This window comes from Podarcis filfolensis (assembly GCF_964270895.1).
Source record: "Podarcis filfolensis genome assembly, chromosome: 14".
Classification (NCBI taxonomy): domain Eukaryota; kingdom Metazoa; phylum Chordata; class Lepidosauria; order Squamata; family Lacertidae; genus Podarcis; species Podarcis filfolensis.
Window position 1 is genome coordinate 23,782,196 of NC_139616.1, and position 25,690 is coordinate 23,807,885.

Genomic DNA, 25,690 nt, shown 5'->3' on the forward strand with positions numbered 1-25,690 from the left:
GCATCCTTCCCTGTCTTAGCTCCTTGTAAATCATTGTTGACCTCTTATGATGTCCGGTTGGTGCTCCTGAATCTTTTGAATGACATCGGTACAAGCGTCTGTGAAAAGTGTCGGTGTCTTTCTCTGTTATTTTACACAAGAACAACTTACAAGTCTTGGCTTGTGATCCCAAGGGTATATAGAAAACTATTACTTCCCACTAGGCAGAAACTAAACCTGAATATTCCAGCAACTGACTTAAGGCAATGAAAAGTGGGAGGAGGGAACCTTACTGCCTAGATAAGAAAGCCATAATTGGTAACTTTGAAGTCAATAAAAAAATGATCCATAAAAAAGTTAAGGGTGCTTTAGAGATTTCACTTGCAGAAAACATTAGGAGAATATCTTCCTAATTAACCACTCTCTCATTACACTTGTCAGCCCAAAAGGATTATTAACAGATCATCAGCTTTCTCTAATGCCAACAACCATGAATAAATAGAATGGCTATCTCTTTTCTGCCATTCTAATTACAAAAAAAAGTCAAATAGACGAGGCAAGAGGAGCTATTCATAATCGTTTTTCTCTGCCACACCCTTAACTTCCCTATCCACCCACCAGTGGTGGGCTTGGATACTAGGGTACCCTGCGCAAGGCCAAAATTTGCCCCACCATCCTCTCAATGCCTTTCCAAAGGCAGGTAAGGAGGCACCCAGCTTTGGGAAAGAGATACGAGAGCCCTGTCTGGGTCCTAGAGCCCTCCCGCCTCCTTCCCAAAGCTGGGAAAGTACTAACTAGACTTTAGGAACGAGAGGGAGGACTCTAGGACCCTGGCAGAGCCTCATGCCTCCTTCTCAAAGTCCAGCACCTTGTTTTCTGGGCTTTGAGACAGCAGCTCCATGGCTCATCACCCATTGCACAGCCCTAATCTGCCCATGGATATCCACAAAATCCTTTTGGTTTCAAGATGCCATTATTTCCCCCATCATAAATATTTTGGCATTGTGTTCCAAAATAACTAATTTTTGGAGCAACGAGCCAAGAGGCACACACGTTTCTGCTGTAGGAATGACAACTATTTCCTGGGGAAGGTGAATGAAAACGGAGACCTAAGAAAAGACTATTTATGTATGCGACCACGGCTGCACAAATGTTATTGGCCCAGAGATGGAAAGAAGATAAAGTCCCTACCAGAGAAGAATGGCAGATCCAGTTGATGGATTATGCCGAAATGGCTAAAATGACTGGAAGAATCAGAAACCAGGAAGACCAAAATTTTAATAAGGAATGGGAGAAATTTATAATTTATCTTAAAAACCATTGTAAACACAGTTAAAATCGTTAGTAGGATTGGAATATATCACTTGTAGTTTAATGGTGAATTTTGGATACAATGGAGAGGTAAAAGATTTGGATTATTATAAAAGATGCAGGAGGAAATGATTAACAACAGGACCCACAAAGGGGAGTCCAGGAGATTCTTTGGAATCTTGTTTCTATGTTGTATGTTGGATACATGACTGTAAAATTTTAATCTGAAAAACCAAATAAACAAATTTATAAAAAAGAAAGAAAATGGAGACCTAGACTAGTCATCAGGAAAGAGGAAGGTGCTGTAGAGGTTTATTCTTAAGAACGTAAGAATAGCCCTGTTGCATCAGGGCCCTCTGGCCCAGAACCCCATTCTCATGGTGGCCCACCCAGTTACCTGTGGGAAACCTGTAAGAAGGGCCCATGAACAAGAGCACCTCCTCCTCCTGTAGCCTCCAGCAACTGGAACCCAGAAGCATTACTGCCTCTGAACATGGAGGCAGAGCATGGCCATCATGGCTAGTCCCCATAGATGGCCTTCTCCTCCACAAATCTGTTCAACCATCTCTTAAAGCCATCCAAGTTGGTGGCCTTCATTGCCTTCTGTGGAACCGAGTTCCATATTTTATGCGCCGTGTGAAGAAGTTCATTCTTTTATTGATCCTCAGTCCTCCAACATTAAGTTCCATTGGATGTCCATCAAATACAGTGGTACCTCGGGTTACATACGGTTACATACGCTTCAGGTTACAGACTCCGCTAACCCAGAAATATTACCTCAGGTTAAGAACTTTGCTTCAGTATGAGAATAGAAATTGTGCTCCGGCGGCACAGCAGCAGCGGGAGGCCCCATTAGCTAAAGTGGTGCTTCAGGTTAAGAACAGTTTCAGGTTAAGAACGGACCTCCGGAACGAATTAAGTACTTAACCCAAGGTACCACTGTAGTAATATAATGATGATGAGAATTCCCATCCAATGAACAAGAATTCAGAAGCGGGAAGGCACAATTCCAAATCTACCCAGAACAAAGTTAGTACAGAGGACAAGAAACAGCCAGAAACGATACTCTGGAAAGCTCCACCACTTACCTATATAAAGGGAAGAGTCTTTCCTTCTCACGTGGTCGTCGATGTAGGAAACTCCTAAAGGCTGTACAGGGGTGGCCCCAATCCCTAGGAGGACTTGAGCTCCAATGAGAAGCAAATACATCATGTTGGTGGCAGTTCTGTTCCTGCAGATAAGCTCCGGGTCTGGTCCCTCATCGCTGGCAGAGCCATTGACCACGCAAACATCCCTCCCTTCGGCGCCCCACCGAATCTCCCCGGATTCGTATTCGTACTGATGGGTCAGGAATTCGGGCAGCGCTGAGAGGAGAGCCCCGAGAGCCATGACGATCCCTCCGCATCCTATCAAGCGAGGCCGGTGGCCCCGGGCACCAAAATAGCTGACAAAGAGGATGAGAGCCAAGTTCCCAATCTCAAAGCTGCTGGCGATCACACCCACGTCGGCACTCTGCAGGTTGAATCTTCGCTCCAAGGTGGTCAACACACTCACCTGTGAGGAAAGACAATGAGATTTAGCGTGCTTGTGTCCTATTTTCTAACGTTCCTTTTGCATTTTCATTCACACCAGTGTGACACAACAACAAACATTGTTGGACAATGTGTTGGTGTTGACCTTTAAAGCCCTAAATGGCCTTGGCCCTGTATACCTGAAGGAGCATCTCCACCCCCATCATTCAGCCTGGACACTCCACATCATTCAGCCTGGACACTCCAAGGGCCTTCTGCTGGTTTCCTCACTGCGAGAAGTGAGGTTGCAGGGAACCAGGCAGAGGGCCTTCTTGGTACTGATGCCCACCCTGTGGAACTCCCTCCCATCAGATGTCAAGGAGATAAATAACTATACAACTTTTAGAAAATATCTGAAGGAAATGCTGTATCGGGAAGCTTTTAATGTCTGATATTTTATTATGTTTTTATATGTGTTGGAAACCACCCATAATTACTACTACTATTATTATTATCATCATCATCATTATTAATAATAATAATAATAACATCAACAACAATAATAATAGTATCTCCCTCACACTTTCCACACATGCATGTTCAGTTCCCCTGCGATTTCCCCATGAAAATGGCAGAAAAGAACTGTATGTTGTTATAGTGCTTTGAATTTTGTCACTTCTGTGATTTTCCAGCATAAGGGGGCTGCAAACAGGGTTTTTTTTCTGGAATCAAATAAAATGGAAATGAGCGCAAAAAATGCACAACATTCCATTAGTTTTCTGGAAGTGGCTTTTATGGCATGTGGAAGCTCAAGTACAATGCAGAAACTGACACGGAAACACGAGGGAAATGGAGTAAACGGCTGCGGGAATGCAGTTTCAGGGTCAGCTTACTTAACACCTGACCCACCATATTCTGTTGCAGAACTTTCTCCTCTTGCTGACAGGGGATAAGCTCTTTCAGCAGCTTTATTAGATTAATAGGCACACAGAAAATTGTTCCTCCTGAAAGGAGCAAATGCAGAAACTGTTCTGGAGAGAAATGTATATTCTGCAGCAAGCCTTTAAAAACATCCACACCAAAGACTTATAACACACACACACACACACACACACCCCAAATAGTAAAGACCTTAAAAACAAAAAAGGACAGCCTTAGGAGAAAGGCAAAAAATAGCTAGGACCGGAGGCGATCAGAACCTCCTCAAAAAGCAGATGATGTTCTCTGTAGCTGGATTCTAAGAGATTCTGGCAGCCTCTGTCCTCTTAGATATGCCCTCAGTGAACATCAGAATGCTGAGAGGACATTAAAAGATCACTGGGCAGAAGAGAGAATAAGTATTACTGGACTCGTCTGTATTACTTAGTATGGAAAAATTAAAGGGGGGAAAGCAATTTCTTGTATTCCTGAAGCCAGACAAAGCCAATGTAGTGACATACAGATGTTGTCACGTGCAATTCCCATCATCCCTGACAATTGGCCACATTAGTTTGGTCCGACAGGAACAGCAGTCCAGAACATCACCTGGGTGCCACCCTGGCTACTCTAGCCTCAAAGTAACTAAAATGAGCACCTCTATATTTCTTTATGAATCACTTCCTACTAGCCGCCCCAGAGTGATTTACAATCTAATGAAAATATACACCCAAAATAGCAGATGTTTGTTTATTCAAGTTTATATCCCTCCCTCCCAAAGGAGCCTAGGGTGGCCGCTACAACATTTGGTTGGACTCGATGGCCCTTGTGGTCTCTTCCAACTCTATGATTCTATGATTTGCATATATAAAGAGCTAAAGCTTTTGCATATAAAAAACAATATTAAAACAATGAGGTGTATACATAAATGACTTCTACATCTGGCTCAGCACTGTCTTCTCTGAACAGCTGTGGGTCTCCAAGGTCACAGGGAAAGAAAGGCTTTATAAGCACCAGCTCCTTATTTCTTTTAACTGAAGGTGCTGAGGGTAGAACCTGAGGCCTTCTGTGTGCCAAGCAGGTGTGCCCCACTGAGCCACGGGCGAGACATAGGAACATAGGAAACCGTGAGATTCTTGGTCCATCTAGCTCAGTCTTGCAGCGTGCAGTCAGTGGACTTGGGGGAACTAGGCTAGTCCCCTAAATGTTCCTGGAGAGCCAGCGTGGTGTAGTGGTTAAGAGCGGTAGACTTGTAATCTGGTGAACCGGGTTCGCTTCCCTGCTCCTCCACATGCAGCTGCTGGGTGACCTTGGGCTAGTCACACTTCTCTGAAGTCTCTCAGCCTCACTCACCTCACAGAGTGTTTGTTGAGGAAGGGAAAGGAGATTGTTATCTGCTTTGAGACTCCTTCGGGTAGTGATAAAGCAGGATATCAAATCCAAACTCTTCTTCTTCTTCTTCTTCTTCTTCTTCTTCTTCTTCTTCTTCTTCTTCTTCTTCTTCTTCTTGGTAAATTAGAGTATTAAAGTGTGTCCAACTCATTCATATACATTCATGTTTATATCACGATATTTATCACTCTGACGTGATAAATACTCTGTTCGAGAGATGTACCCTTGGTTCATTTCCTGCGTGCAAATGCATTTTGTACAGCCCTGCTTTGGCTTCCACTTACGACAGATGAGTCATCAGCGGGAGCGGCTGGAGCCGAGGAACAGGAATAGTCTGTTGGACAAAATAACTACACGTGGTGTTTGGTGCTTTGCGTTTAACGTGTCTCCTTTTGTTCTGAAGACAACACAGCACAGGTTTGTTTGTTTTTTCCCTGTAGCAACTAAAAACGTGCAGTTTCAAGCATTCAAGTGAAGTGTGAAGTGACCAGAAAGACCATACCATGTGTCTATACAGTGGTACCTCAGGTTACATATGCTTCAGGTTACATACACTTCAGGTTACAGACTCCACTAATCCAGAAATAGTATCTCGGGTTAAGAACTTTGCTTCAGGATGAGAACAGAAATCGTGCTCCAGCGGTGCAGCAGCAGCAGAGGCCCCCATTAGCTAAAGTGGTGCTTCAGGTTAAGAACAGTTTCAGGTTAAGAACAGACCTCCAGAACGAATTAAGTCCTTAACCCAAGGTACCACTGTACTTTAGTTAGAAAGTATGGAGAGGGACTCAGTTAAAGAAACATTTCCCTGCTTAGAGAATGCATCTGCACATGTGCAGTCAGGCTGCAAGACTGTGCCAAGGCCAGCGCAACTTGGTGAAATGTGCCTGCTTCCACAATGTTGTGTTTCGGACCTTCTTTGTGGCACATCTGTTTCCCTATGAAAAATTTCACTGCATGCCACCAGTGTGCATCAAGTTCCTGGAGGGTAAGTGGCCTTGGAAGAGCCAGGGATTTAATCTGGAACCTCTTGTATGCAAAGTAGGGTAAAGGGTATTAGGACCCCTCAAGGTCCTTAGAAGATTTCAGGGATGTTAGTTGTAAAGCTTTCATAGCACCATACAGAACTACCATATACCAAGTCAGAATATTGGTCTATCTGGTTCAGTTTTGTCTACACTGACTGGCAATAGCTCCCCAGGATTTTGCAGGGTTATCTCCTAGTTTGGCAGCAATTAAAAGCTTCCTTCAGGTGAACTTGACAAAAAGGGACCTGCCAATTCTGACCTGTTTGTGGTTTCCTAATACAGCTCAGTCCTAATACACCCCTCACTGGAAAATGATGAGGTTCGGTGTAATGCTTAGCCATTTTTCACTAGTGTAATAGTAGTGTTTCTGCCACTACAGTTTCCATTTAAAACAGCAGGCAGTGCAGAATAAGAAACATGTGAGCAAGAACTCTTGCTGTGCATGGGACGTGGGGAACAAGAAGACGTTTGTCTGGCTCACATTTTAATGTGGGTGCACCTAATTCCTGTAAAAATGCATTGAATGGAAACACAGTTATCCTCCAGAATTTGCACTCATCTGATTTTTGCAATGCAGTTCTCCAACACACACACAAATGTACTAGATAGATAGATGGATGGATGGATGGATAGATAGATGATAGATGATAGATAGATAGATAGATAGATGATAGATAGATAGATAGATAGATAGATAGATAGATAGATAGATAGATAGATGATAGATAGATAGATAGATAGATGATAGATAGATAGATAGATGGATAGATAGATAGATGATAGATAGATAGATGATAGATAGAGAAAGATATATAAATATAGATAGATAGATAGATAGATAGATAGATAGATAGATAGATAGATAGATAGATGATAGATAGATAGATAGATAGAGATAGATAGATAGATGATAGATAGATAGATAGATGATAGATAGATAGATATAGATGATAGATAGATAGAGATAGTCTTGAATGTCTTCCTTCTGTGAGACATTTAAGAATACAGAAAAGCCATACTTGAAAGCATCACTGCAAAATGCTTTCCTAGTACTTTGGCACACCTGGGATTGTCTTACATGACACAACCTACTCCTGAATTTGTCTTTGCTCCATATCTCCTTGGAGACACTTCTTGGCAAGTAGAGGACACCAGTAATAACACTTCATACACAAAGAGCCTTGTGGTTTCTTCTGCGAGTGAGTGAAGGAGGGATGGCTTGCAAGTCAGGCAAGGGGAGGGATGAAGGTACAAGGAGCATCCACCTTGAGGGTTCATCCACACGTCTGCTTGTTCCGTGCCTAGAAAGCAAGGGGCTGAGCAGTTTCCTACTTGTCCCACACTTTGCAGGCAGGAGTTCCAGCGGTTTTGCCCTTACCCCTCTGCTTTCCCCCGGGAAACCTGCTCTTTGGGGCTAAATTGGAACAGATCGCAATCCATGGAAAACCTGATGGCCATTCATTCTGATTCAGCTCCAAATCACAGGTTTTCTTTGGGAGAAAGCAGAGGGGTAAACAGAAGTGTGAAAAAGCCCTGAGGTTCAATGGCCCTCAGATCCATGCAGAACAGGCCAAGTTTTTGCTGGCAGCATTTCTAGAGATGCAAGCAAGGACAGATGTGCAGCAATACAGTTCAGAAAGCAGCGCAAAAGGGTTAGAAAAATAAAAGAGTTAGAAAAACAAACATTTCCCAGAGGTCTAACATCAGAAATACTGTTTGTTTTGTAATGCAACTCCTTACAGAAAAGGAAAAGAAGGCACCCCTGAATCCAAACATCATCACACCTATTTTTGAAAAAACATACAGTAGGGAACCATTTTCATTTATCGTTTTGCAAAGCAATTATGTATTTAGGAGATCTGCTTCAGGATCCTACCCCCCAAAAAATTGTTCTCATTTTAACAAGCTTTGAGCACTGATTCTGTGAGAAGATCCCATCTCCCCTCCGCCGCCGCCCTCCCCAGTCCAGTTAAAGGAAACTACGAGATATTCCCTGCTACTGTCACAAACGCTGACTTCCAATGTCAAAAGATAACTGCGCTCATCATCATCCCCACAGAAACAGCCTGATGGGTGAAAAGCTGCTGACCTCAGCATCCACCCAAAATATCCGCCTGTCACACAAAAATGGGATTTACCAAGTAAGAGACAGGAAAAGTGGGAAGCCATGAAAGACTCAGACTCCAGACTCTTAGTTGACAGATTTGCAGAGAGCCATTATGGTACAGTGGTTAGAGTGTTGGACTAGGACCCGGGAGAGAGGGGTTCAAATCCTCACTTGCCCACAAAGCTCATTAAATGAGCTTAGGCCAGTTATTGCCTTCTTAACATAACTTACCTCACAGGATTGTTGTGGGGATTAAATGAGGAGGGTTTGCCACATGGTTGGCAAAGGCTGATCTAGGGCGTCTCACAAAGGTCCAATCAATTTGTTGGATGGGGACATGGGACAGGGCCTTTTCAGTGGTGGCACCGCAACTATGAAATGACTTGCTCCTGGAAGCATGCCTGGCACAGATAAGGCTGATATTTCGGTGGCATTTAAAACCTGGGTGATTAGTAATTTATTATTAATTAATGAGATTTATCATTAGATTTACGACCCACTCTTCCCCAGGAATGGGTCGCAGCAATATGAAATACAGCATTTGAAATCATTTAATCCGAAATACAAAACAGAGCGGGTTCTAAAATCTCTTTCTCTCTCAAATGTCCAGGGCCAGGGTATAAGGCAAAAGCTATATCATCATCATCATCATTATCATCAGCAGCAATAAAATTTGTGTACTGCCCTTCGTCTGAAGATCACAGGGTGGTTCACAACGTAAAAATACAAAATGAAAACACAAATTACATAATAAAGTAAAAGCAAAACAATACCCCCCCAGACACATTTAAAAGGCCATAGAATGTTAATCAGCCAAATGCCTGGTTGAAGAGAAATGTTTTTGCCTGACACCTAAATATATGTAATAAAGGTGTCAGGTGAGCCTCTCTGGGGAAACCATTCCACAAATGGGGAGCCACCACTAAAAAGGCCTGTTCCCATGTGGCCACCCTGCAGACCTCTCGTGGGGAGGCACCCAAAGAAGGACCTCAGATGACGGTCACAGATTATGGGTCAGTTCATATAGGGAGAGGCGGTCCTTGAGGTATATGCTGAAGGTGCCAGGCCCACTGCTGTTGGGAAGGAATCCCACAATTTAGGGCCAGCCACTGAGAATGCCTTCTCCTGGGACGTCGCTACCTCTGAACTTCTGCCAATCTGAGCACCCGAGAAGGTCTGTAGGGAAGTTCGCCTGCAGCAGCTGCAATTCCTGTGCTGGAGTTTGCTCTTCTGTTTTCAGCTTATATCAGGAGTGCCTCTTGTTTTGTCTAGATTACCGTCTCAATTGTCATTTTAAATTGTTTTAAAATGATGGTGTAACCCAGCCTGGGGATCCATTAATGAAGGGCAGGTTAACAATGCCCTTAATAAAAACAAATATAAACAATGCGGGCAAGGAAGGAGGCGCTCAGCTGCAACAAGGAAGCAACGTGGAAAGGAGGTGCTGCTGCTGCCCCAGGATGCCTGATTAGTCTCCTCTATTCCGAATAATTTGTAAAATAAATCCCCCGGCAAATTAAGGTTCCATTTTGGAGCTAACAAACAACACCAATTTGCATCCGGAGTGCTTCTGACACATTTTAATTGCCAGATGTAACAAAAGTTCATTCTCACTTGCTCCATATTTCCTGAAGATGAGCCTTTGCTCCCTAGAGTGCTGGGAATTCAAACTCCTGGGAACCAAATTTTGTACTTACAAGCATTATATAAGTTCTCATTCTCTCTCTCTCTCTCTCTCTCTCTCTCTCTCTCTCTCTCTCTCTGACACACACAGACTTACCTGCCAAGCTGTTAAAAACACCACAAGTAATCTCTCTCTCCCACACATCTCACAGGCACACAGAGATGTAGGTGGTAAGAACAAAAGCTGCATCTTATTGAGAAGCAGATGAATTGGAATTCATTAACCCACCTGACATAGTTTTTAAAAGCCTAAGGAAGGAACATAGATGGTTTTAATAGACTAACCAATGTAAGAAGGGCACTATGGGGCAAGGCACAAGGCCCATCTTATCCAGCCTCCTGTTCTCTCACTGGCCAACCAGACACCCCAATGGGAAGCCAAAAAACAGAACCCCTGCACAACAGCCTGTTCCCCTCCTGCAGTTTCCAGCAACTGGTATTCAGATGTATAATGCCCCCAAAAGTGGAGGCAGAGTACAGCCCTCATGCCTAGCAGCCATTGATAGCCCACAACTCTGTGAATATGGCTAATCCTTTTTTAAAGCCATCTATCTAGGTTGGCTGTCGGGACGTGGGTGGCACTGTGGGTTAAACCACAGAGCCTAGGACTTGCCAATCAGAAGGTCGGCAGTTCGAATCTCCGCAACGGGGTGAGCTCCCATTGCTCGGTCCCTGCTCCTGCCCACCTAGCAGTTTGAAAGCATGTCAAAGTGCAAGTAGATAAATAGGTACCGCTCTGGCGGGAAGGTAAATGGCGTTTCCGTGCGCTGCTCTGGTTCTCCAGAAGTGGCTTAGTCATGCTGGCCACATGACCCGGAAGCTGTACGCCGGCTCCCTCGGCCAATAAAGCGAGATGAGTACCGCAACCCCAGAGTCGGTCGCGACTGGACGTAATGGTCAGGGGTCCCTTTACCTTTACAGGTTGGCGGTCATCACTGACTCCTGCAGAAGCGAGTTCCATAGTTTAACTATGCACAGAATGAAGGAGGGCTTTCCTTTATCCAACATTCAGCGACACTAGATGTCCTCAAGTTCTAATATTCGAACTAGAAATACTTTAACTCCACTGGATCTTTTGAATTAGGTGCAGGATCTAAGTTGAAACTAGTCTAATACAGGTCAGAGAGGCATACATTTTTTGCAATCTTAAAAAAAATAAAAATGCAACCACTTGATGGATTATTGCCAGATCTGCCTAGGATTCTTTACACGTGTTTAGTTCTTTCTGGAGAGCCAGGAGGATCACCTACATCAAATCCCAAGCCAAGCAAGCAAACCCAGTATCTGCCAACAGAGAATAACACCCCGAGCATATGATACAGTCGGCTTTAGTCCACAAAAGCTTTTGCCACAGTAAATCTGTTACCACAAGGGATTGTGTATTTGCTGTAACTGACTAGAACAGTTTCCCCATCAGCATTTCTCCTCAGTGTTTTAAGATGTTGCAGCTTGTATTGAGAGGAGAACGCCTGAATGTCAGAGATGGAAATGCAGTACAATCGGATCTTACGCACATTCAATTTGTGAGATTTCAACCTTACACGGCTGAAGGCTGGCAAGCTGAAATCTCACAAATTAAATGTATGGAAGGCAGAAAGTGTAAAAGCGCTTTCTTTCTTTCTTTCTTTCTTTCTGTGTTTTCTCAGTACAGCACAGAGGCTTGATCTGCCCGACTGACACCTGACATGGATCCCGTGCGATGGGCACACAGTGTGTGAACCAAGCCTGAGAGAAACAGGCACACACACACACAAAATATGGGAGGGGGTGAAGCTGGATATAATCAACAAATAGATGCAATTTCATCAGGCTGCAGCAGGAGAGAAGGCAAGCAAGGCTGTTTCATTGGCTCTGCTGCCTTTGCTTTTCCTTCAACTGTCACCTAGCTGCAACCATTCCATCAGGATGCAAGAGAGAGAGAGAGAGAGAAGGGAAGCAGGGCTGTGCCACCAGGATCTTACCTTTCTGCTCCTTTAACTGTCTCTGAGAAGTAGCAATTTCATCAGGCTACCTAAGCCTTTTCCAACCCAGCTAGTTGTTATAAGAACACTAAGTTTAAGAACTGGGGAATGAGCTTGCTTTTTTGTTCCTCCCTCTTCCTCCCTTCTTCCTTTTATGCTGTCTTCGAGATTGCAAATATAATGACAGAGGTGGCCAAGTTTTTCAGCCAGTTAGTATGCTTTTTCCTTGACACCACAGCTCTTCCCTTTCCCAGTCTTCTTCCCACCATGAGGTCTCTTTACCATAGGTGGCCCCAGGTCCAGTCCTCAGCATCTCTAGGCAGGACTAAGAAAGTATCCCTGTCTTAAACTCTGGACAGCTGCTGAGAGTCAGTGGGAGCAATACTGAGTGAAGTGTGGCAGTGGTCTGATTCATGCAATTTCCTATGTTCACCCAGCCAGCCACATTCAGAGCCAGGACTGGTGAGCAATAATCAACTTCTCCAAAGGCCTCGGTTTAAACAGCCAGCCCAGAGCAGGCATGGAACTGCTTTCTTCAGCAACACATCCCCCAGATGGACAGTCTTTTATCTGAAGCACCCCCTGACTCTGGCAGATGTTGGGTCCTTGCAACTAGGTCAGCCTGAACTGGAGCTCTCTGGCACTCTCGAAGGCTAAAGACCGAGGAGAGAAAATTAAATCAGGCTCTTTGCTCTGCAAAAAAATGAAAAAAGCAACCCTGGAAGCTGTCAGACCTGAGAGCTTTGCTTCTTGCTGCAAAAAAAAATAATTCTGTTTCAAGATAAGCCACAATATCAGCTTCAGGGTGGGAAATATTATTATTATTATTATTAAGCACAAACATTCTCTGTTAGACAGAAGGAAAGAGGTATGCAACGCTCTCCTAAGAAGAATGGGGGTTTTATAAGATTGAAATGTGGGGTGGGGGGCCGGCAGAGAAGAGAAATCCAATTGCAGAGCATAGTTTTATCTCCTTTTCAAAACCAAGCTTTCTGGCTTCCTCTGCTTCACCAAACCTCTCACAACGCCAACATAATTGAGGATTTGGCTATTTGCAAATTGACCAGTTTAAAATAATAATAATAAAATTGAAGGATAAATTGATTACTGGTTACTAATCGTCTGACAGGCCTCATAATAAGAACAATTAGCACCTGCAGTTGAAGTGCTCAACATGTGCCCAAGAAATCCTACAACAGCCTTGGAAGGTAGACCAGTTTTCTCATCCCGTAGTTGCAGGGAGAAGGTTGAGGATGAAAGTCCATGCACCTAGATATGGATTTGCAGTTTATACAGTGGTACCTCTGGTTGTGAACGGGATCTGTTCCGGAGGCCCGTTAACAACATGAAAAGAATGCAACCCGCAGCGTCGCATCTGCACACGTGCGGGTTGCGATTCGCCGCTTCTGTGCATGCACGTGACGTCATTTTGCACTTTTGCGCATGCACGAACGGTGAAACCCGGAAGTAACCTTTTCTGGTACTTCCGGGTCGCCGCAGGACGTAACCTGAAAGAACGTAACATGAAGTGGACGTAACATGAGGTATGACTATATATGCTTTCCCAACATCAATTAGGAGGTGTCCAGGGAGACGAGAAGACAGCCTATGTCCCCAGCTCGTGGCCATTATTTTAATATTAAAAGAACACCAGATGTGCCTAGAAGCAATAAGACTTGTCCCTCTCCTTTTTCTAATGCCTTTTTGCAGGTCCCAGCACCATTTCAAGTGAGAGGAAATTCAAGACGGGGCCTTTTCTGCTTTGGCACCCCCACCTCTGTTACTCAGCCCAGAGAAGTTCAACTGGTGCTGTCCCCATTGCCTTTTCAGCACCAGGTGAAAGAGGATTCTGATGAGTCACCCAGACATTTTAAGACATTCAGCTCAACTGTTCTTCCTGTATTCATCTCATTTCTTTATGTAACTTCTAATTTCCATAATGCTGCTTAAGGCCCTACTTTCAAAGCAGTACACAAAAGGAAAACAGCCTAAATCATATTGATCCTGTATGGTTTCCATATATTTTAAAAACAGCGCTGGGTTTGGCTGTGTAATCCAGGGGTCAGCAAACTCTTTCAGCAGGGGGCTGGTCCACTGTCCCTTAGACCTTGTGGGGGGCCGGACTATATTTTGGAAGAAAAATATGAACGAACTCCTATGCCCCACAAATAACCCAGAGATGCATTTTAAATAAAAGCACACATTCTACTCATGTAAAAACATGCTGATTCCTGGACAGTCCGCGGGCCGGATTTAGAAGGCGATTGGGCCAGATCTGGCCCCTGGGCCTTAGTTTGCCTACCCATGGTGTAACCTAAGAAGCAATATAGAATAGAATAGAAATTATATATTCTATTATATATAATTGCCTAAAAGCAATAATAAATAATAAATTACATAAATATATAAATGCCAGAAGAGTTACAAACCCACCAAGTATCTCGCCTACCTGCCCTCAATATACTGATTTACAGTGCAATGCCTACTCAGAAGTAAACCCAATAGAATTCTGTGGGGGTTGCTTCTAGGTAAGAAGGGTTAGCAGTGCAGTCTTAGTCAGCCGAAGCCTAAATGAACCAAGCTTTATCGGGCCTCCTGGCCTGATCACCTGGAGGGCCTTCTTCCTTGCCAGAGGTGACCAGGGAAAGCCAGTACAGTGCTACCTCGGGTTAAGTACTTAATTTGTTCCGGAGCTCTGTTCTTAACCTGAAGCACCACTTTAGCTAATGGGGCCTCCTGCTGCTGCTGCGCCACCGGAGCACGATTTCTGTTCTTATCCTGAAGCAAAGTTCTTAACCCGAGGTACAATTTCTGGGTTAGCGGAGTCTGTAACCTGAAGTGTATGTAACCTGAAGCGTATGTAACCTGAGGTACCACTATATTGACAAGTCTGCTGGGAAGCTGACCACCATGAAGGGAATCGAGCTCGGACTAAACCCGACAGGGTGAAACTCCCAAGCTGAGTGGGGCCTTTGCCGGTGCCATTTCAGTCCACCCTAATTTCTATTTTCGAAGTGCTTATGGGATAATTAGGCAGGATCCAAACAAGAACATAAACAGAACATTACGAGAACGTGAAAATAGCAGGGTGCATGCAGCCGCCTCTGAACAAGCAGCGTGGGTTTGCATTTACATAAAAGCTATGCAAAGTGGAAGCTGGATGTGGACACAGGGAGGTGCAGGCGGCACAGCCAAAGCCCTTCATACGTGCCAAATGGAAGTTGAGAGTCCTTGTGAGGCTACAGAAGAGCCCCCTTTGCTGTGCCATCTTGGCGAATGTTCTGGAAAACATTACCAGGGATATTTTATTTTGGAGGGGGGGAGGGGGGAAGCACAGGGATGTGGACACATGCTCTGAATAAATTAAATAAAGGCTGTTTATACATCACCAGCACTGTGGCAGGTGCCACAGATTGCCAATAAAAATTAATATATAAATAAAGGACCTACCTACGTGATGCCAACACAAAATCCTACACAAACACTATGCAATAGAAGGACAGAACATTGCCCCCCTCGTCTCTCTGCCTCCCTCCCCTCTCTTACCCCTCCAACTGCATGATGTCTATGACAATAGTGTCTCACACCGAACATAAGCGAGCTGCGAAAACTACTCGATGAATAGAAAAAGGAGAGGCTATATGTGCTTTTACTTGTTTAATTGTTTGTTTTGTGACACAAGAAAATATCTAATAAAAAATAATTAAGAGAGAGAAATGAGAGAAAAGATGAGAAAGAGAATACACACACACACATACACACACACACAAATCTGATAGTTTCATTGTTTTCTTTTTGTAAACCACTTTGAGAGTGTGTGTTTTTTTAAAAAAAAACACATAATAATCAAGCAGTATATACATATCATGAAACAAATAAATAATCTAGAAAGAAATTTAACCTGCATACAGCACACATTAGTTATTACGGGAATTAGTAATACCGTAATACGAATTGCTAATGAATATTGATATAAATTCCTTCCTCTGACATGCTTTCCCACTCAATGTCGCTCAGCCTCCTGGCTCTCAGCCACAATTCCCCCCTGGCTCTCTCCCTGGGGCCAAACAATCTCACAGATCACCCCCAAAATCTCATGACTAGAAGAGTTTCTGAAACAAATGGACATCACCTTAGTCTCTCCCGCTAGGCTTGCGCCCAGGCGTGTGTGTGTGGAGCTTTCTCAGGCTTCTTGCTGCTGTGTCCCTTTCAGACCCCAATCAGCTGTGCTGCACCCATCCAGTTCCAGGCTACAGGTGGTTTTGGTGAGTATCTCAGGGGGTCCCAAGGATGGCAAATAGACTGGTGAGAAGAGGAACGTCCCTTCTCTCCCAGCCGGACACCTCTCCTCTTCCAAAGCTTGCAAGGCAAGGCAGAATTATTCTACCCACAACCGTTTCCAAATGGCCCATTTTCCCACATGCTTGCATTTTTATTTATATTTTGAGCCAGCTCTGATGATTTAATCGTCTGTCTTGCTTCTGCTTTGCTTTTTTTGCTTTTTAATTGCTTTAATTGTTGTTCTACTGGGGGTTTTTTTGGGGGGGGGGTTGGAGGGGGGCGTTGGAGCTGTTATCCACGCTGAGCACTATTGTGTTTTCTGGAAAGGCTGGCTATAAGTTATCCTAATGAATAAATTAATAGTTATATCTGCTAAGGAAACGTGCTGCGAATGCCAAAGCAGTCAGGTTTGGTCCCTGGTATCTCCAGGCAAGCGGGAAAAGGCTCCACTTGGAATATTCAGAGAGCAGCTGCCAGCCAGTGTAGACAACTCTGGAAGAAAAGGACAACCAGACGGATCAAGGAGTTGAGCCACCCAGCTATGAAGAAAGGCGGCAGCATTTGGGACTCTGGTTTAGAGAAAAGGCAAGTAAGAGGGGACATGATCAAAGTTTATTAAACTACGCATGCAGACTCTCCAAGTGTCCCTGTTTTCCAGGGACAGTCCCGGCTTTACAGGAGCTGTCTCGGTTTCTGTTTTGATCCCAGAATCAGTGGCGTAGAAGGGGGGTGCTGTGGGTGCGGGCCGCCCTCGGTGTCATCACTGAGGGGAGTGACTAAATGGCAAAGATGTGTGTTTTTGAAAAAATAACTCCCGTACCCACCGAACGCCCCTTTCTACACCACTGCAGGAGCACCCTCCCCTCGAGCGATTTTCAGGAACCAGAAGCATTGCTGCCTCCAACTTTGCAGGCAGAGCACAGCCTTTATGAGTAGTAGCAGTAGTAGTAGTAGTAGTAGTAGTAATAATAATAATAATAATAATAATAATAATAATAATAATAATAATTTATTTGTACCCCGCCCATCTGGCTGGGTTTCCTAGCCACTCTGGGCGGCTTCCAACAAAGATTAAAAATACATTAAAATGTCACACATTAAAAACTTCCCTGAACAGGCCTCCCTTCAGATGTCTTCTAAATGTCAGGTAGTTGTTTATCTCCTTGACATCTGATGGTAGGGCGTTCCACAAGGCGGGTGCCACTACCGAGAAGGGCCTCTGCCTGGTTCCCTGTAACCTTACTTCTTGCAGTGAGGGAACTGCCAGAAGGCCCTCGGCGCTGGACCTCAGTGTCCAGGCTGAACGATGGGGATGGAGATGCTCCTTCAGGTATACTGGACCAAGGCCGTTTAGGGCTTTAAAGGTCAACACCAACACTTTGAATTGCGCTTGGAAACGTAGCCTTTGACAGCCCTCTCTGCCATGAATCTGCCTAATCCACTGCAGGGCCTGCAGCATGCCTAAGCGTCTCTCCTGAAGGGGAGGTAGCAGGCGGACTGCCTGCAAGCTCTGCACTGCTTTTTCGAGCAGCTCGGGCTTGTGTCTGTCCACCGCCTCAGCCGCCCTACAGCTGAAGGGGAGGCTGCAGAGAGGCTCCATGCAATGCGCCCTGCCTTGGCTTGCCCCGCCCCCATGGGTGGCTCGCTCTGCCCCTGGCTGCAGTGCACGCGTGCAGCCCCAGGCACCCAAGTGGCTAGCTACACCGCTGCCCAGAATGTCCTGTCTTTGCTTAGGATGTCCTTATTTTCATCAGAGAAATGCTGAAGGGTATGATGTGGGAGAAATTGGGTATAGAAAAAGGTTTTTCTCCCTCTCTCAGAAGACTAGAACTCGTGGATATCCAGCTGAATGTTGAGATATCCAGGACAGCCAAAAGAAAGGACCTCTTCATGCAACAGTTGCGTGGAACTCACTCTAATGGGAGTTAGTGATGGCCACCAGATTGAATGGCTTTCATAGAGGATTGGGCAAAATCACGGAGAAGGCTTCCAATGGAAGTCACTCGCAGTCAGAGGAGACACTACTGAACCAGACAGGCAAATCAATAGACCTAAAATAAGACAGCTTTCTATGTATCCCCTCCCATGAAATCCTTTGCACATTGCATAGGATACTGGGGTACATTCTTAGTTGCACAAAAGAACATGTTCACATAGGGCAGACCTATGTGGTTTTGTCATCCCAGGACACAGTTTGAGTTTTTCTTTGTGGCTACACACTGCAAGGTATGGTGGCTGGTGCCTTTCTGAAAAACCAGTCCACTCCTAGGATCCTGATGAGCTACAAAAGCAATGTCAAGGTTCCCCAGACTATAATTTTAGAACCACTGTTCTAACCACAATGCACCAAGAAAAACTACTAGTCATTCAATGAGGGATGAGGAACCTGTGGCCCTCCAGATGTTGCTGGCCAATCAGATGATGGGGACTGTAATCTAGCAACATCTAGCAGGCCACAGATTCCTCATCCCTGGCTTAGATAATGGACTTTGTAGACTTTCTGTAAGGGCCTTGTTGCTTTGGTGATGGACCAAATGACAACATACCAACGCAGATTGATAGCCACTTGAAAATGATTTCTCCGTGGCTGAATCACATTGCCTTAGTAGCATACGAATGCTGGAATCAAATAGGTCTGTGTTACTGTCAGAAATGCCCAGCCAACTAGAGAGGCTGTTCTGATGCAATCCAGCGCTGACACTTTCTCCAGCAAGCAGTCAGAATGCCTGCAACTATTCCATAACATCCCAGCAACTCATTCAGTGGCTCGGGCAGAAGGCTCCAGCAACAGATGATCGGCCACAGGACACCCATTTTTAAAACATTTAAGCTAAATCTGCAGAAATGAAAAATGGGGAAGGGCGTAACTGTTGGCTTCCTGGCAACCTAAAAATGTTTCTGTGGGTTATGTGATAAATTGCAACTGACCTGTTTCAAGGACGGTTAAAACTGGCATTGTAAAACATTTCTAAAAGTGATTTATAAACAGCAAACAATAAAAAAAAATGCTACTTAAGCAGCACAAAACTGAAGCTGGCCTTTGGGATAAAAGAGAAACGTATGGCTTTAAACATCTTAGTGCTTTTCTTCTGTAACAGCATTGTGGGTAGCATAAACATGAGCTTGAAAGAAATCCCACAAAGGAGTCAGCAAAGTTGGTCTCACTGATAAATTCCTTAGGTATACTTGCTGGTTGTCCCGAGCCCCACCTAGGGCTTGTTTTGGCTGGCTCAGTATAATCCTAATAATAGGTTTTGCAGAAGGGAAGAGGGTGGTGTCAAGTAGCAGCAGTGGCATGATAAAGTCTGGCTAGCTCTTAAAGCACTCTGCATTTACATCACCCCACCAGCCTGTTGCGACGTGCAACTGGCTGCTCACCATGGACTGAATGCTCTCATATGTTCCAAGACAGCATAAAGAAAGGACATCCCTTTGGCAAGCTGCATTTAGTGTGGTGGCACTTGCCCTTTGGAACTCCCTCCCACTGCATATCCCAAAGGCGCCTTCTTTGCAGGCTTTCTGGTACCTGCTAAACACATTCCCCTTTCAACAAGCCTTCTAAAATATTTATCCCAGTTGATGTGTGTCCTGGTTCTGACCTGACTTTATGTACGTGTTGTTGTTTGAAGTGTTTCAACATTTATAGCTGTTGTTTTTCTAATTCTACACACACATACACACATGCATGCATACGTGTCATTATATTGTAAATCAGTTTGATACGCATCATGAGAAGTGATTCATAATTGAATTTACCCTCCAACATTTCTCCAATGAAAATAGGGACACCCTATTCAACAACAATGACAACAACAATGGTTTTATTATTTATACCCAATCCATCTGACTGGGTTGCCCCAGCCACTCTGGGCAGCTTATAAAACATTTTTTAAAAACCTTCCCTAAACAGGGCTGCCTTCAGATGTCTTCTAAAAGTTGTATAGTTACTTATCTCCTTGACTCAGGGGTCGCATAACTCCATACCCACCAATCTTTCACCGATGAAATTAGGGACATCTTTAGGGACGTGGGTGGCGTTGTGGGTTAAACCACCGAGCCTAGGACTTGCCGATCAGAAGGTTGGCAGTTCGAATCCCCTTAATGGGGTGAGCTCCCGTTGTTCGGTCCCTGCTCCTGCTAACCTAGCAGTTCGAAAGCACGTCAAAGTGCAAGCAGATAAATAGGTACCGCTCCAGCGGGAAGGTAAACGGCATTTCCGTGTGCTGCTCTGGTTCACCAGAAGTGGCTTAGTCATGCTGGCCACATGACCCGGAAGCTGTCTGCGGACAAACGCCGGCTCCCTTGGCCAATAAAGCAAGATGAGCGCCACAACCCCAGAGTCGGTCACGACTGGACCTAATGGTCAAGGGTCCCTTTACCTTCACCTTACCTAGGAAAAGTGGGACAATCCAGGATCAAATCAGAAAAGAGGGACACTTGGAGGGTCTGCGATAATGATAATGTCTTCATTCAGGAAACCTTTGCAGCCACATCCAGCCTCTCCCTCCGCTGTTACCGAACTACTCCTACAGTTGTCTCTCAGATGCTTCCCATGCCCTTGTCTTGTCTAGCTATTTTTGGTTACGTCCAGGAAAGGACATGCCCTGAAAGCCATTCATTCACCTGTGCTTTACTCGGGTGAATACGGTAACTGAAACTGAAATCAATGGGAATGGCTAGCTTACATCTCTTAATTTCATAGTAGTGCTATCTACATTTTCACACCTGGGATCTGCCTTTAACATGCTTTTGGGGGGCACATTTTACTTATTTTTTTGCCATATGTTTGCATGGTGATGGTGCTGCTCTTGAATCAGGCCTCATTCTGGCAGTGGGTCCTGAGGACCCAACAGTTAAAAACCAAGGGGGTGTAAGCTCAATTTTACTTAGAGTAGATCCACTGAAATGAATGAACCTGACTACGTTAACTCTATTAAGTTCAGTATGTCTGCTCTTTTTTATATATAAATTTTATTTTTCAATTTTGGAATATTTTTTACAGACATACAAATCCAATAGCTTCCTGATAAACATATATATTTTGACTTCCCTCCACCCCTTTTGTGGTTTCCTTATAAAGTTAATTTTTAATACTGCATTTCCCACATTATTCCATTTTTTTAGTTACTCCCTGATTTTTCTTTAGCATTACCCTTAAAGGGACCCTGACCATTAGGTCCAGTCGTGGACGACTCTGGGGTTGCGGCGCTCATCTTGCTTTATTGGCCGAGGGAGCTGGCATACAGCTTCCGGGTCATGTGGCCAGCATGACTAAGCTGCTTCTGGAGAACCAACTACTTGCTAATCCTGTTACATTAATCCTGCTAATGAACTTAAATGTATACAATTTTTTTTCAGATATTCCACAAATTTTCCCCATTCCTTAATGAAATTCATTTCTTCTTGGTTTCTTATTGTTCCAGAAGGTTTTGCTGCTCTCAGTAAAACTTAGTTGAACACCATGTCAGTGCTCTGATATGCACCATGATAGGGGTATTCAGGGTTAAATCCACCCCCTGTATTTATTTATTTTATTTCATAAAATTTATATGCTGCTTGATTGTAAACAAACAAACCCTAAGCAGCTTACAAAGAGGGAGAAAAACAACGAAATTATCAGTAAAAACAATAAAAAATGATTTAAAATATTCAAAAATAATTATAATCAACAATAAGCCAAAAACCCGATTAAAGCACATAGCACCTGTTTACTGAAGTTGTTTCAAAGAAGGAAAATATCCCCATTAGATACATGGATGGCAATGATTCAATATTTCCCTTTATTTCCACATTATTAAATATTATTCTAAATAACAAAGGAAACATCTGTAAATCAGCAACTAATATCAGCCTTTGGCAAAGAAAAGAAAAGACCCTTCAAATCATCTCAAATTGACTTAAATGTATGGTTCTAAAGGTAACAAAACCTATGGTGGAATACTAACATGAAACTTTTTGAGTTCCAGTACAGGGGTACCTCAGGTTACATACGCTTCAGGTTACATATGCTTCAGGGTACAGACTCCACTAACCCAGAAATATTACCTCGGGTTAAGAACTTTGCTTCAGGATGAGAACAGAAATCGTGCTCTGGCGGCGCGGCAGCAGCAGGAGGCCCCATTAGCTAAAGTGGTGCTTCAGGTTAAGAACAGTTTCAGGTTAAGAACGGACCTCTGGAACGAATTAAGTACTTAACCTGAGGTACCACTGTAGTTTATAAAGTAACTGCACCTCTCAATATATTTATTGCCAGCCTTTATTTTACAGCCTTTATTTTGGATTTTTGGTACACCATTCATTGCATTTGGCCCATTGGGAGATTTTCAAATTACCCACAGCTATTAATAATGCCATAGCAAGCTCTAATTCCCCCTTATTAACAATTCTTTGGAAACAACAAAGGAGCATTTCTTTTTGATTTAAAACTATATTACAAAACTACATTACACCCAACCATGCCACTTATATTTATAATCTCTTGTCAAAAAGGCCTTAGTTGGGTGCAGTTCTAGAATGTATTCACTACGTCCGTTCCTGGGTTCCTGACATATATCATGATGAAGATTATAAATTATTTTTAACCTGGTAGGCATCAAATACCATCCATTCAGTGCAGTGTATTTTATAATGGCTTTCTTTTCCCAGTAAGTGGGATTACATTTTTCACTATGCTTTTTGTAAACCCATTTAGAATAATCCCTGGAAATTACATCACCTATGCCTTACGTCGTCCCGTTTCATAATTAGATACCCTTCGGTCTGCGTCAGGTAAGATCTCATAGAGGTGGCATCTGCAGAATACGTTTTAAGCACCGAGATACCAATTTAACAGTCATGGCTGCCACCACCATCCTGCCCAAAATCAGGAAACTATAGTTTAAGGGTGCTGAGAGATATAGAATAATAGAATTGTAGAGATGGAAGGCCCTCTATGGATCATCTGGTCCAACCTGCTGCAATGGAGGAATCACAGTTTAAGAATCCTTGACAGCCCCCCCCCCTTAGAGGGGGTTCCCCTATTTCCCTCGCAGAGCTACCATTCCCAGAGCAGTTGAAGAATCAACCCTACTTCCCTGAGAACTCTGAGAACAGTCACTCCTTGGACTCACCATCACCTGGACCACATCCCTGGTGTCCACACCCAGCTGTGGATACATTTTGGGCCCATTCACTGGTCTGACCAACCAACTACATGGCTGCCCACAGGGTCAGCAAGGCAACCGCTCCCCGTGCCCCAGATGAACCCTAATGCCCAGATTCCCAGCTTTCAATAAAAGAGAGAGAGAGAGATAGTTATGTTTCTAGTGTTTGTGGAACTTCAGATATGAGGCACAACATTTCAGGCACTGTTCTCCTCATTTGTTTTGCAAGAAGCCTGTCCGTTCCCAGCTTTCAGTTAAGTTTGTTTGTTTGTTTGTTTGTTTGTTTGGAGTATCTACTTTGCACGCGCATGCACATACACATAAGAAAAATTCCTGTGGATGCACATGACCAAGCAACATGTTTCAGGATTGGTAAAATAAATTTACAGTGGTACCTTGGGTTAAGAACTTAATTCATTCTGGAGGTCCGTTCTTAACCTGAAACTGTTCTTAACCTGAAGCACCACTTTAGCTAATGGGGCCTCCTGCTGCCGCTGCACTGCCACTGCACGATTTCTGTTCTCATCCTGAAGCAAAGTTCTTAACCCGAGGTAATATTTCTGGGTTAGTGGAGTCTGTAACCTGAAGTGTATGTAACCCGAGGTACCACAGTATACCATTTGCCATACAATGCTGCTTTGCTAGTGTTAGGATGAATGTGCCATGTATTATATGGATATCCAAGAATAATAAAACACAAGGAGTTTATAGTTGGTCTCTCCTCCTGGATCAACCAAAAACAACAACAACCTTAATTTGGTTTCTGGGCTGATTAAAAAGGTCTACAAACCCTGACCTAGTAACAGAAGTGTGGTCTATTGACCACTGGTGGCCTATGAGCTCCATTCAGGTGATCTAAAGAAAGGCTGTAGAACAACTGAAAATATGTTTACTTGGGCCTCACTGGAATCTTTTCCCTTCTTCTGATAATGGCTATTGAAGTTGTTTGGTCTGGGACCAACAATTTTCATAATACTGTTGGTATTGGTACTAACATATTAAGTACCCATACACCTCAGGACCAGGTAACTTGAGAAACCGCCTTATCCCTTATCCACCGCCTGCCGCCGTCTGTGGGAGAGTTTCTCCTGCAAATTCGAAAGATCTCGGAAGCCCTCTCCACATTAACACAGAAGAGCAGGGCTTTTAGTGTGACTGACTCCGTTCTGTGGAATAGCAGTCATGTTGAGATTTGACAGGTGCCCACTACTGCACTTTCTCGAAACGGTTGAAGACATTTTTGTTCTGAAAGGCTTTCCCAGCAGATAAATGGGTCTTTTCCATGAAGGTCCACTTTTAGGATTTTAGTCTTCTACTTGTGGCTTTTGTGGTTTTATCTGCTTTTAATTATCTTACGTGCAAATCACACTGAAACAGCAGTTTAGAAGGAGATTAATAAATCAGTTGTAATAATGACAATATGGCGCTGGTTCAGCCTACTCTTTTTTCTCTAGAAACCTTCCAGTTTCAGCTGCTTTTTGTCAGTGGCCTAATTCTGGGTTTGTGGCTTTCATAATATGGTGGTGGTTTTGATACAGCTGGGGGGAGGGGAGGAATGTTTAGGTCTGAAAAGCCCCCCTCACAGTTTTCAAGGGGTCCACAAAAACAGCTGGAAAAAGGATGCTTTAAACCAGGCATAGGCAAACTTGGCCCTCCAGATGTTTTGGGACTACAACTCCCATCATCCCTGACCACTGGTCCTGTTAGCTAGAGATGATGGGAGTTATAGTCCCAAAACACCTGGAGGGCCAAGTTTGCCTATGCCTGTCTTAGGCACACCCATCTGCACTATCCATGTAAAGCTGTATCCTTCCAAATTTCCCAATCGGTCTCCCCCAAAGAATCCTGGGAACTGTAGTTTGTTTAGGATGCTGAGAGTTCTTAGGAGACCCCAATTCCGCTCACAGGGCTACAGTTCCCAGGGTTCCCTGGGAAGTGGGATTGATTGTTAAACTATTCTAGGAATTGTAGCTCTGGGAAGAGAATAACAATCTCCTTTAAAAATACTCAGCACCCTAAACAAACTACAGTTCCCAGGATTCTTTGGGACAAGCCATGACCGTTAAAGTGGTATGACACTGCTTTAAAATGTTAGTTCAGCTGGGGCTTTCATTGCAATCAGCACTGTTTCCATTCTGCCACAGTTTGAGTTCTGCTAAAACCTACATTATTTGTCACCACTATCCACCAATGTAATTAATTACATCATTAACTTCAGCGCATTTAGATAGGAAAGCTACTATCATGGCTCCCACTAAAGAATTCTGTAGTTTGTTAAGGGCGTTGAGAACTGTTAGGAGACCTCTGTTCTTCCCACGGAGCTACAATTCCCCAGAGTTCCCTGGGAAGAGGGATTGGCTGTCAGATCAATCCAGGAGTTGTC

The 25,690-nt window shown here is 44.0% G+C and overlaps 1 protein-coding gene across 1 annotated transcript in view; it reads right to left on the bottom strand.

The window, feature by feature from the left end:
• SLCO3A1 (solute carrier organic anion transporter family member 3A1) overlaps positions 1–25,690 on the bottom strand; it is a 103,000-nt gene that overhangs the window by 71,523 nt on the left and 5,787 nt on the right. The window contains exon 2 of the mRNA XM_083586501.1: positions 2,379–2,844. Within this exon, the coding sequence (XP_083442627.1) occupies positions 2,379–2,844 (466 nt within the window). The remainder of the gene's footprint in view (positions 1–2,378; positions 2,845–25,690) is intronic.